The sequence below is a fragment of the Stegodyphus dumicola genome, chromosome 1 (assembly GCF_044657685.1).
Source record: "Stegodyphus dumicola isolate Sdum_Otavi_A_Nest chromosome 1, ASM4465768v1".
Lineage (NCBI taxonomy): Eukaryota > Metazoa > Arthropoda > Arachnida > Araneae > Eresidae > Stegodyphus > Stegodyphus dumicola.
This window is the reverse complement of record NC_140768.1, coordinates 258,289,609-258,302,608: the sequence shown is the minus strand read 5'-3', so window position 1 is coordinate 258,302,608 and position 13,000 is coordinate 258,289,609. Positions and strand designations below refer to the sequence as shown.

At 34.6% G+C, this 13,000-nt stretch overlaps 1 protein-coding gene across 2 annotated transcripts in view; it reads right to left on the bottom strand.

Moving 5' to 3' along the window:
• Positions 1 to 13,000, bottom strand: part of LOC118191129 (venom protease-like) — a 52,769-nt gene that overhangs the window by 22,632 nt on the left and 17,137 nt on the right. For both annotated transcript variants that reach the window (XM_085827370.1, XM_085827369.1), the window contains 3 exons: positions 10,065 to 10,135; positions 9,704 to 9,798; positions 6,424 to 6,689 (listed from right to left, as the gene is read on the bottom strand). In XM_085827370.1, the coding sequence (XP_085683496.1) occupies positions 6,424 to 6,689; positions 9,704 to 9,798; positions 10,065 to 10,135 (432 nt within the window). The remainder of the gene's footprint in view (positions 1 to 6,423; positions 6,690 to 9,703; positions 9,799 to 10,064; positions 10,136 to 13,000) is intronic.

Below are 13,000 nucleotides of genomic sequence, written 5' to 3'. Positions count from 1 at the left end.
CGGGAACACAAATCATAAATCTGCGGATTGCGAAATTTTAAGTGTAGAAAAGAAAAAAGAGATCTTAAAAAGTGAATCGCGGTGTTTTTTATGTTTGGGTCGGTTTCACCGGATCCAAAATTGTAAACAAAAAATAAACTGTGCCTTCTGCTTTAATAAACACTCGAAAGCTATTTGTTATTCATTCCATCAGAAAAAAGATAATGAAAAACCTAAAAAGAAAACGTCGGATTCGAGCGTTATTTCCGCTGTTTCGTCATATAATTCCGATGAAAATAGATCTAATAAAATATTATTACAAACGGCTTCTGCATTGATCCGAAATAATGATAAATCTGAAAATGTCAGAATTCTTTTTGATAATGGCTCAATGAGATCTTTCATAACTAAAGATGTATCTACTAAAATGGAACTTCCGATTGTTAGAAAAGAATCACTTTCTGTTTATTCCTTTGGTGATAAAAGTGCGTTAGAAAAAACCTTTAATGTTGTTAGAGCAAAACTAGAAAATGTAAACGATCCTAATCTTAATATATATATTGAGTTTCTTGAAACCGAAAATATATCCAATACTGTTATCTCTCCTCCAGATTTGAACTTTACTAAGAAAAATAAAATTTTACAAAATTTACAATTAGCAGATTGTTGTATGAAAAACACAAAATTGATATTCTCATAGGGGTAGATTTCTACTATTCTATAATTACTGGTAAAATTAAAAGAATTTCGAGAAATGTAGTAGCCACAGAATCTTTATTTGGGTGGTGTTTGCAGGGTAAAGTAAATAATGATCATAGTGAATTATTAACTATGAATGTAATTGTAAATGAAAACTTGATATCAGATCAGTTACAACAGTTTTGGAAGCTAGAAAGCTTGGGTTTGGAAAGTGATACTCAAAACGACAAAACTGTTGATTTAGAAATTATGAAATCTTTCGAATCTGATATCAGGTATAAGAACTGCAGATACCAAGTAAAATTACCTTGGAAACCGAATTCAAAACATTTAATGGAAGATAATAGGGATATAGCACTTGAAAGATTTAAGAAATTGAGTAACAAATTTAAAATTGATAACTCTTTGTTTGTTCAATACACAGAGGTTTTAAAGGATTACGAGTTAAAACATATTATTGAACCAGTTCAAGAAGACAATCAAAATGATAAGACCGTATTTTATTTACCTCATAGAGCAGTCATCAGAAATGATAGAGCAACAAGCAAACTAAGAATAGTTTATGATGCTTCAGCCCATAAACCAAAAACACTCTCTCTAAATGACTGTTTATATACTGGTCCGAACCTATATCCTGATAGTTTTGATTTATTGATAAAATTTAAACAAAATTCGATAGCCTTTACAGCGGACATTACACAAGCATTCTTACAGATAGAGTTAAATGAAGAAGACAGGGACGTTACACGATTCTTTTGGAAAGATGATCCTAATGATAACAATGAAAGTTTGAAAACCTTTAGATTTACAAGAGTTTTGTTTGGAGTAAAATCTAGTCCCTTTCTTCTAGCTGCTACTATTAAGCATCACCTTAAAAAATATTCAGAAATATATCCTGAAACAGTAGAACTTTTAAACAACTACCTGTATGTTGATGACATTATTGGTGGTCAACAAAATTTAGAACAAGCCCTGAAAACAAGTTTAGAAATTGTGAACATTTTTAATGAAGCTAGCATGTCACTACATAAGTGGCATACTAATTCCAAAGAACTCAAAGATATTTGGCATCGCAAAGAATTTTCGATGCAAGAATCTCCTGAAGTTGTCCCGATCAAAGTGTTAGGAATTAACTGGGATACGGATAATGATAATTTTTATTTTGACACTCAGCACTTGACAAATTTCATTTCCTCGTCAATCAACTCAAAACGTTTTCTATTGCAAACCGCAGGCCGTATTTTTGATCCTGTCGGATTTTATGGCCCTTTCACTATAAGAATAAAGTGTCTGATTCAGGAAATCTGGTCTGCCAAAATTGATTGGGACGATGAACTGCCACCTGATCTTAGTTATAAATGGAAAGCCTGGTACGAGGAAATTGAAGAACTAAACCACCTCAGTATTCCCCGCTACTATTTAGAAGGAATATTAGATGCAGATGTGAAACAAATAGAACTTCATAGCTTTTCTGATGCTAGTTTGAAAGCTTATGGATGCGTGGTATATCTGAGAATAGTTTTGAACAATGGAACTTTTCAAACAGTTTTTGTTGCTTCCAAGAGTAGAGTTGCACCTCTGAAATCCCTTACACTTCCTAGATTGGAACTTTTGGGTGCGCTTTTATCCGCTAGATTGAGTGATAAAATAGCAAAATCTTTAAAACACAAAGTAATCCCCTTCCACTGGACTGATTCTCAAATAACATATTTTTGGATTCAGGGATCTTCCGAAAGATTTAAATCTTTCATCAAAAACAGAGTTTATGAAATTCAGAAACTAACTGAAAGCAATAATTGGCATTATTGCCGTGGGAAAGATAACCCCTCCGACCTCGTATCACGAGGAACTACTGTTGCTAATTTAAGAAATTGTTCACTTTGGTGGTTTGGACCAGAATGGTTGCAAAACAAACGTATAGACTGGCCAGTTCAACAGAAGTTTGACGTGAGAAACGATAAGCAACTAGAACTCCGTAGTAAAATATCTGTTTATGACATTGTTGTGAAAAGAGATGATCAACTATTGGATATAACAAAATTCAGTAATGTGCTGAAATATCTCAGAATTATGGCATGGGTTAGACGTTTCGTTGCTAAGGCAAGAAAACTGCCTGCTAATAGTGGAACATTAAGTGCTTTTGAAATTCAGGACACTGAAATTTTTTGTGTTCGTAAAGCCCAGATGGATTTCTTCACACCTGAAATTAAGGCTCTTCAATCTAACAAGTCAATTTCTCCAAACTCTGATATATTCAGCTTGGCACCGTTTCTTGATGAAAATAAAATTCTTCGAATTAAGGGAAGATTAGAAGAAACCGAATATACAGTTGACGAGAAGCATCCAGTTCTTCTTCCTAAAGATTCCAAGTTTACTGAATTAATTGTAAAAACGGAACATAATAACGTTCTGCATGCGGGAGTTGCAGCAACTTTAGCCAAACTAAGGCAGAAATTTTGGATTCCTAAAGGCCGTCAGTTGGTAAAGAAAGTCTTAGGGAACTGTTTAATTTGTCGGAAATACGCAGTAAAACCAGCGAAACAAATGACAGCTCAGTTACCTAAAGATCGAATTGTTGAAACTCCACCTTTCTATGTTACAGGCGTGGATTTCACAGGTCCAGTTTACATCAGGTCTGGAAACGACATTCAGAAATCATACATCGTATTGTTTACGTGCGCTGTTATACGAGCGTTACATCTAGAACTCATTTCCAATATGTCTGCAAACAAATTCATTTTGGCTCTCAGACGTTTCATTTCGAGAAGAGGAAACTGTCGCACCTTTTATTCAGATAACGCGAAAACTTTCAAATATGCTGCCAAAGATTTGCAGTATTTTTACAGCATAATTAAAGGTACAGACTTTTAAAATTTTCTAGCAAATGAAGACTTGACTTGGAAATTTATCGTCGAGCTTGCTCCATGGTGGGGAGCTTTTTATGAACGCCTTATGAAAACCATAAAGGAACCGTTGAAAAAGATATTAGGCAGAGCTCAACTGAATTTTGAAGAATTTATGACTGTGTTGACAGAGGTCGAAAATATTGTGAATAGACGTCCTTTGACCTACCTTTACAACGATTTACATGAACCTGAACCGCTTGCACCAGCTGATTTTCTATTGATCGGACATAAGGATGAATATCCATACAACTTTGCTGAGATCCTGAATAACTCTCCAACAAGAAAGAGTCTAATAAAACGAAAAGAATATCAGACAACACTTATAAAACAGTTCTGGAAAAAAATAGAAAAATCAGTATCTTCTTGAGTTAAGAAATGCTCACTTCTTCGGTACACCAGAAGCCAAGAAAAATCTTAAAATTGGTGATATAGTTTTACTTGAAGGAACAACTAAATCTAAGTTCCTCTGGGATTTAGGTCGAGTAATTCAAGTCTTCAAAGGACGTGATGGTCTTGTACGATCATGTGTGGTAAAAACTAAAAAAGGGGACTTTAAGAGACCTGTGCAATTGATATACCCCCTTGAACTATCAGATTGAAAATGAACTAAATTTGTAACCTTCATATTCACTAACATTAATTTTAGATAATTAGTTTAGTTATTACTAATAATTTACTGTTTGTAATTTGAATTAATATTTACGTATTGAGTAACATTTGAGTTGATGCAGTTAACTATATTTGTTTATTTTATAGAATTTCCTTTTGCAGTTTATATTTACATCAGTTGAATGTATTTGATATGTAAGTTGCTTTCTTATATTTTATTATTTGTATGCTGAAATAGTGATAATTTTTGCAGAAATTATCAGGTGGGGAGTGTGGAAAAATCCCCCAAATGATTTATGTATCGCCGTTAGAGGGCGCTTCGCTTCTGAAAAGGAATGTTAGTTTTTAGTTTGCGACGTAGTTAGTTAGCAGTGAACCTTCGAGGCAATTAAAGTTGCTTTGTAAATAAAATGATTATTTTTGTAGATTGTTGAAGTATTTCACTTCATTTAGAATTAGAACCACCTTTCGCAATAGACCACAAGTGGTTGGTCTTTGTATTCCGAAATTCGGAAGTGCCTGTACAGTATTGAAATTATTCGGAAGTGCCTGTACAGTAAAGGGTTTCGTATACCCTTCCTGCTTGTGTCGTCTGTTATACACAAATCTTGAACATAGCTCCCTGTTCTTGTTCAGGGCATTCCATGTTTCCAAAGCAAATCAAGAGAAACACAAGTCCTGATAAGGTGAGTATCTAAAGGTTGATTAGAAAGGAAGTAGGTTAGAAAAAGAAGGAATTTCTTTCCTTTTTAGCCCGAACTTCGTTAATATGACATAAATCTTCCCCAAAATTTCTCAGCACTTTTCCCGAGAAAAGAAAATTTACTATATATTAATAGTCATTATTCAAGAAACGTGAATGCTAATAGTATATAAAAATGAAAATTATTAAGTTTGTTATTCAATTATACAAAACCAGTTGATGGAATGATGCCAAATTTTGCTCGTAGAAAGGTAACGAATTCAATAAATCTACAGTCTCTGAAGTATTTTGAGCTTCAGTCGTATTCTTGAGGCATGTTCGTAAAAAAATTTTTTTTTCCACTTCAGGCACTAGCCATTTTTAGGCTTTCGCCACTAAAAATGCGCGAAGCGGTAGTCATTTTATTAGGGCTGAACCTAACAGATGTCTACCGTTTCCTCCTATGAAGGGACACTTAAATTCAGTCTCGTCCTTAATATTTAGGTGAATAATCACTCTTAACTTGGATGCCAGCCACTCACCAAGGAGGGTCAGATGGGTGCAGCCCTCACGGTTCAGCATTCGAAAGGGGGTCCGCGACCCCATGACTATGACAAATATAACGAAGGCACGCAGTGTGCTACTCCGGTGCGGGCCTAACGAATGCACGAAGAGACACCTTTGCAACCTAGCAGCACTCCGGTCGCTCAAAGAATATCACTTGCGATGTTCTTACTTTTGGCCATGTGATCACTACCCAATTGAGAACCGGGCAGAATCATTCTCACTCCGACCCCGCTACCATCTACCATGTAGCCATCGGAACGGACAAGACAGTATCAGTACGGTGGTTGCCGAGCCTAAACTTACCACAGAATAATCTGTGGTTCTAGTCCTATGAAGACTGATTTTGCGTCCCCGTGGTTGAGACTGCCTAAGTGCATATCCTAGTGAGTACTTACCAGGAATTCTCCTCAGTCAACCCACGGGGGGGGGTACCTATGAAAGGACAGATAATTTACATCCAGGCCTTCTCTGGGATTCAAATCCGGGCCCTCTGGTATCGCAACGAGTTCCCCTAACCATTATACCATCTGGGCCGCTGCTCGTAAAACTATATCTAGACGTTTTTAATGAAACTCTGAAGAAGTTCTACAAAAAAGCTTCGATAACCTTTTATCAATAACAACATGTTTTTAAATTTTACTGATATGATGGAGCAAGGTTGACGTCAGCAACAGAAATAAAACTTAACTTCTTCATGGTATGAACGATCTCATATCGTGTTCCAGTTACGCACAACAGTAGACGTAAATGAAACAGCTTACACTATAAATTTACGACTGAGAGATATCGGGCGCATTTGGAAGGAAAGAAATAATTGATCCCGCAACCGCCGAATGATTAAGTAATGGCATCCTTTTAATAACAAAATACACAATGTATGTTTTTAAAGTAATTTTGTGGTTAGTTAATAGAATTCTGACGGCGTTTGACATATACATGGTCTCAGTCTTTATTCAAAATGTTAAGAAAAGAAAAACTTACCAAATTCAGTGTGGCCCCAGCCTAATACAGTCGTATTGCGACCAGATAAGTCCATGGCTGCAATTTCCGGAGGTGGGAGGCAGATATGTGCGAATACTGGGGACAGTATTTCTTCATTTAGTGTCAGTAATGCGATGTCATGATAATGCAGTCTAATAATGTATTTTTCATGTATACTAATGTTCTGCACCCTGAAAGGGAATCCTTTGTCTAGATGGATGTTTCCCACATATACTGTATACATATTAGGATCCGGAATCTTTGCTCTGAAAATTGAGATATTATTCAATGGTGAATAATTTCACAAAGCAACAAGCTCAGTAGCTGTGTCAGCTCATCAAAGGCTAAGCATTAAAATCTACGAACAAGTAGTTTCTCCCTCCTTCAAGCATGCCTTCGTGTTGTAGCGGTAGCACACACTGCGTATATTCGAGAGGTCCAGATTTGAGTCCCAGCGAGGACACTGCACATTTTTCACGTCTCCTGCTTCAAGAAAACCTAATGACTCTACAGTGGAGACCGAACTAAAAGGTGGTAGGCAATAACTCGTTACCACCAGGATTCGGCAAATGGGCCCCCTAATCCCCAGTCGCCGTTTAAAATAGGAGTATATAAGTTATTTTCTCTCTCCTTTTAGCATCCCTTCGTGGTGTAACGGTAGCACACTTGGCGCATATTCGAGAGGTCTAGGTTCGAGTCCCACCGAGGGCATTGTTCAATTTTCATGTCTCTACAAGCTTTTCACGTATATTTCCTCATTAACAATTCTACTGCTTTCATCATTTCAAATTAAAAAAATGAAAGCAGTACGTTTAATCTTCACAGTAGAGTGAAAACATGAAATTTTTGCAGAAAATGTGAACGATAGGCGAATATAATATAGGTTTACTACATGCAGTTAGAAAACAATTCTAAAATTATTCTTTTAAAGCAACTTTACTTAATTGTACTGTATTTTTCAATGTTTCATTTTTACTATGTATGGACATTTATTTATCTTAATCCTGCTGTTGGAACTTATGAACTTCAATAACATTACTTCAAAGTACTCGGTTATTATTCAATCAGCATCGAATCTTCTATAGGGATTAAAAGGGGATTTGTACATACCTCGTACAACAGTCATTCATAAACGACGAATTTCGTGACGAGGGCGATAAGAATCGCTTTTTTGGCAAGCAGACATTTGTACAGAAGTGGACAAATTACCTGGATACGAAAGACTCCTGTTTAATTTATACCAATTTCACAACTTTCCGAAGGTTAGTATAACAAGTAAGTTACAAAATAGTTCTTGGCTAGCAAAAACGTTTAAAGTCGTTCAAAGTCGTTGTTAGAGACTTTGAAAAAAGAGTGTGCTTAGAATCCCCCCCCTTGCGTTATAGGCAACAACTCCGAAAATATTTGCTTAAAGCAAATACGATGACACTATTCTCAAGAAAAAAAGTAAACTATTCAAAAAGGAATTTTTCAAATCAGCTAGAAGAATTTAAATCAGTTTTCTGCCTCACATATTTTGCCCAATTCAATTATCGTCAAGTTTTTGATTACAATGAAAAACTCGAGTTTTATAAATTTATTAATAATCTCCTGACTTACTTAAATTTGGCATCTTTAAGACTCCATTTTCTTTCCTAAAACTGAAATCTTGCATTGTTTAATTTGACTAGATTTATTAGATTATAGCAAATATACTATGGTTACCTGCCTAAAGGAAGGCATGCCTTCACAGAGAAATTTTTAGGAGAAACTGAGTCATATCCATATCTTGCATAGCGCACGCCACGAAAATGTCTTTGTATCTAGCCCTTTAACTAGGATTTGAACTCATCTAGATCGAACTACCAATATTTAATGATTTTAATTGCTTGGCCCTGATGTGCAAATCTTTTTATTAAAAACACAATTTTGATAGCTTTTCAACAATTCAAAGAAACGTAAATCGTGAATGAACAGAATTCCAACAAACTAGCCTTTACGTAAACTGGCCTTCAAAACCTCTATGAATATACCAAAATATATACATCGTTATAAGAAATGTTTATAACGGTTAAATAGTGGACCTTTTATGAGAGACTTAAAAAGGAAACTGACTCGTATTCTGATTGCACTTGAGGTAAAACACGAAAATGCAATCAACCCATTCTCCAGGGTTCCGATGCGAGTCGAATTACTAGTATTTAGCAGTCTTATCCATTCAGGCTCTGAGTTATAAAACAATGATAAAACCTTTTGTTTTCAATACTGACATTTTATTAATTCAGTTTTTAAATTTGTAAGCGATTTGTATAATAGTTTAATATGAAAAAAGATTATATAGGATGCGATCCATCCTTTGAAATTAAATGTAGTTAAAGTTAATTTCAGTGGAAAATACGGACAGAATAAATGCAAATGATAAGAGTCGCTGGAATTAGGATAGCTTTCAATGTTGAGTTTTTATAATACATTTGAAATACTTGAGTTAGACTTCAAGGTTCATGCTTTTTAAATGATTGACTCTAAGCCGTCTTTCGTACATACAGAAATTAAGAAAATTTTAAAAGCTAATTTTATTCGATGTGAAATACCAATAAAAGGTAATTTAAATAAGAATGTTGTTCTAGAAAAGAAATTATTATTGCATGATATCATAGTAGAGGCCTGAATATTTTGGCTCGTAATGAACTGTGAAATAATTAAAATATTTTATGTTTGAATTTCTTGGCAGATAAAATGTGTAAAATTATTTGAAAAATATTTTTTCAAATTTTAGAAATTAGAAACTAAAAATACCACGGCAAGCTCGAGAGAAAAATATGTGGATGAATCTTACTCCAAAAATGAACGAATTACTGAATTAAATTACAAATGTATTTATTTTGCTCTGTTTTCTTCTTGTTAAAAGGCAAAATGCGCGTTAGGCTAATTTTTAGAACAGAATGCGATGAGATCAAGTTCAAATGATAATAATCATAATAAGGATCGCATTGAATCTGAGTTTCTCAAAGATGTTAGAAACGTTTTTTGCCTAAGATTTAAAATTTTACTTTTGGAATGTGTTACCGTTACCCTTTTGAATGTGTTATCGATCGTGATCTGGATCTTCTGTGTTCATGTCGCTTTAGAGAGGTAATGTTTATTAAACTATTAATGCTTTTTATGTTTTACAGCTAGGATAAATTACTGATCAGTTTTAGAAGAAGTCATTTTAGGGAGATGATCATCGTGAGAGAGTTCACAATTATAATATTCATGAAAATAAAAATAAATAAGTAAAACACCAATTCATTCTTTTTACCTTTCAGATACAAAGCAGTGAGCAGCAGATAAGACATGGATTCTATCGATTATACTTCCTCCACACCAGTGGCGTCCAGCTTTATGTATGGAAACCTGAGAACAAAGCTAGGATAAACTGCTGATACTTAAAAAGAGGTGCCCACAAGCTGTGGTTTAAAAGCGTCATAATGATCATACAATTTAAAAAATAGTTTTTCTCTGTGAAAATAATTAAAATCTGTGATTCATATTTATGTCAAATGAAACAAAAATATATTAGCTAAAAATACGTTCTAAATATAAAGTTGATTAAGGCTAATTTGTACACTCATGTTTACTTAATTATTTAAAATTTAAAAATTAGCTAATAAAATTTATACCATCCAGGGAAATTCTCCTTGTCTCGAAGGAACTCCTCCAGTAGGTGATACTATAGTTTCTTCAGCTAGATCTGAAATACAAAAGTTAAATAACTTAAAGTGTATCGAACTGAAATGAGCTGCTTCCAATTGCATAATTCTCAAGTGGATATATCGCAACCAAGGTAGAGCTTGTAAAATTGACCAATAAAGTATTTCATATTAGGTCACGTAACCTTTGCCGGCCAGTTTTCATTACAAAATTATTAAAACAGCTTGTCTTGGATTTGTTATAAAACTTTTTTATGCGAAATTAAAATCAAATATAAGTAACTGCGAAGATATTGCATTTTGGATGAATGAATTTAAAAGAATTACAAATGCCTCTTGGATACTGTGAATAGTTGCGAAATAACGTGTAAACAATAAATTTCAAAGATTCAACTTCACAAGAGATGTCCATTGGTCAGTATTTGAAGTCCTTCCTTCGGTTGTGATACCAGGGATGCTTCCCGATACAGTCGAATATCCGCAAGCGGACACTCAGGGTATCATGGGTTTTGTATATTAATTAATATAAAGTTTCGGCTAAATGGGACCGATTTCGAAATGTTACCTATTTCGAAGAAGTCAGAATCGGGAATTGTCAGCTAATTGGGAGAGTCCGTGAATGGAGATTCGGCTACAGTTTCTATCTAATCACGAGGCTTATGTTATCATTTGGTTAACTCAGCTTACTATGAAATAAAGAGGGTACACTTTAAACTGTTTCAAGTATTTATTTACAAGCCTAGAATATTATATATTACAGAGCACTAGAATAGTCACATAGTTACTAAATACTAAATACGAAATGTTATAGCTTCCTTCCTTTAAAGAGTTCAAAATTTTTTTCAAAGGGTCCCAAATCAGTCCATATACCTGGCCATCTTTATAATCATTTTCCCACTTCTAGTTCTTTGCTCACCGTCCCCTGTTTTTGAATTAGCGGATTTTGGTAGTTGATTCTTGAGAATATGTAGCATCATAGATTTTTTTTAATTTTTTAATTTTTTTTTTTACATTTGTTTTCTGTGCATTAACTTATGTGCAATAATTTGCTCTTACTACATAATCTTTAATACTACAAACAATTTATATTTGAAATTATCCGTTAATTGTGCAAACTCACATGTTCTATCTTTAATTTGAAGGTCAGTTACATACTCCTCTAGTGTCGATGAGTCTATCATCGCTGTGAAATCAGTTATGCGACCAAAACGAAAATCGATTGCTCGATCTACACTTCAAGCACGAAAGTAAAAGGACATCACGAGCTTCAGAAACAAATGAACAACGAAGCAAGGCCGCGAAATATCAAACCACGCACAGCTCAAACCCGTACGTATGAAACAAACGAGCAATGGAAAGCAAGACTGGGAAATTGTAGAGAACGCACTGTTCCAAGCCCGTTGATCTGAAACGGACGAGCAACGGGAAGCAGGGCTGGAAGACGTTCGAGTACGCAATGCTCGATCCAGACGAACACTCCATGCTGATTTAAATATTGGTGCATTCTATTACGATGCTAATTCTGATTACACTCTTCACCCACGTGTGGTCGTTGGAAAGATGGATAAATTATTCATGTACTGCAGAGGCCTCAAATTTAAGAATGAAGCAACATGAATGTGCTGGGCGGGTGTGAGTGAAACTGGCAGAATTAAATTCACCACCTGCGCCATTATCATCCTTGGTATCAGATGACACAAGCCAATCGAAACACGCAAAATATGCATAAAGAAAAAAGATTCATAACAGAATTAAAACACAGACACTTTCTTTTGTTTAAGTAGCATTGCAAACGTATCCCGGGTAGCAGATCGTATTATATATTACAGAGCACTGCAATAGTAACATAGTTCTACTTTTACATACATCCAAACTGTTGCCATTCACAAGTTACTAAATACTAAATGTTAAATGCTACCATTTACAATGTTATAATTAATATTAAAATTATTAAACCACGATAACGGGATGCACCTTTCCTCCTATTAGAGACGAAACATCCCGGTTTTCTTATTCATCGATAAAAGCTACATTTTCACTCCGAAAATCTTATTTTAGTTAGAAGCTACTATAAAGACGTTATCCACGACTAGAGATAGTGGCTCACTCTATTCGAAACTTAATTATAGCACCTTTGGATAAACTATGTGTAGCTATAAGATTCTCTCAAATTAAGCTTGGTTAATTGATGGATCGAGATGCAACATGTGATGATTTTAAGGTAATTACTCCTGACTACTTGCACAACTTAATTGCGGTAAACTACCTCTCTTGAACTCTCTTAAGACGGTTTCTATTTAAAATTTAACTTTCCAAGAAATGTCAAAATTTTCTCCTTTTCTTAATTCTAGACGATAAGGATTAAAAGCTGCAAACATAACTGTAAGAAAGAGTTATTTATTAATCTCATACTTATTCATGCAACATAAGCAAAAAGAGCAAAGCTCACTGATTTTCAGCAAGTCTTTTTTCAGATACTTTGATCTATTTTTTCACACTCGGAGTATAATCAAGCAATAACATGCAGGTGCTTCTAAATTGCCCATCTGCATGTTATTGCTTGTTGCGCTTTCAACGTGACAAAAGTACATGCAATACTTACTTGATCTGTAGACTGGGATTTAATTAAGAAATTTTCTTTTGGATTATGACAAAGTACTCAAGTTTTATCTGTGTAAGAAGAGTGATGCCTCTGTGGAGAACTTTTTAAGATAAATTAGCTCAGGTTCCCAGTATGCAGGGAAAAAATCAATCACAAAAATTCCCATGCAGTTAGCCTGTTCATCGGGATTTGAACCTACGTTATTAACGTTCAACCGCTGGTGGACTTCAGTTTGATCAATCAAACTCCACCTTTTTATATCAAGATTCTATTAAAAAACATTTTCAGCGAGCGAAAAGAAAAA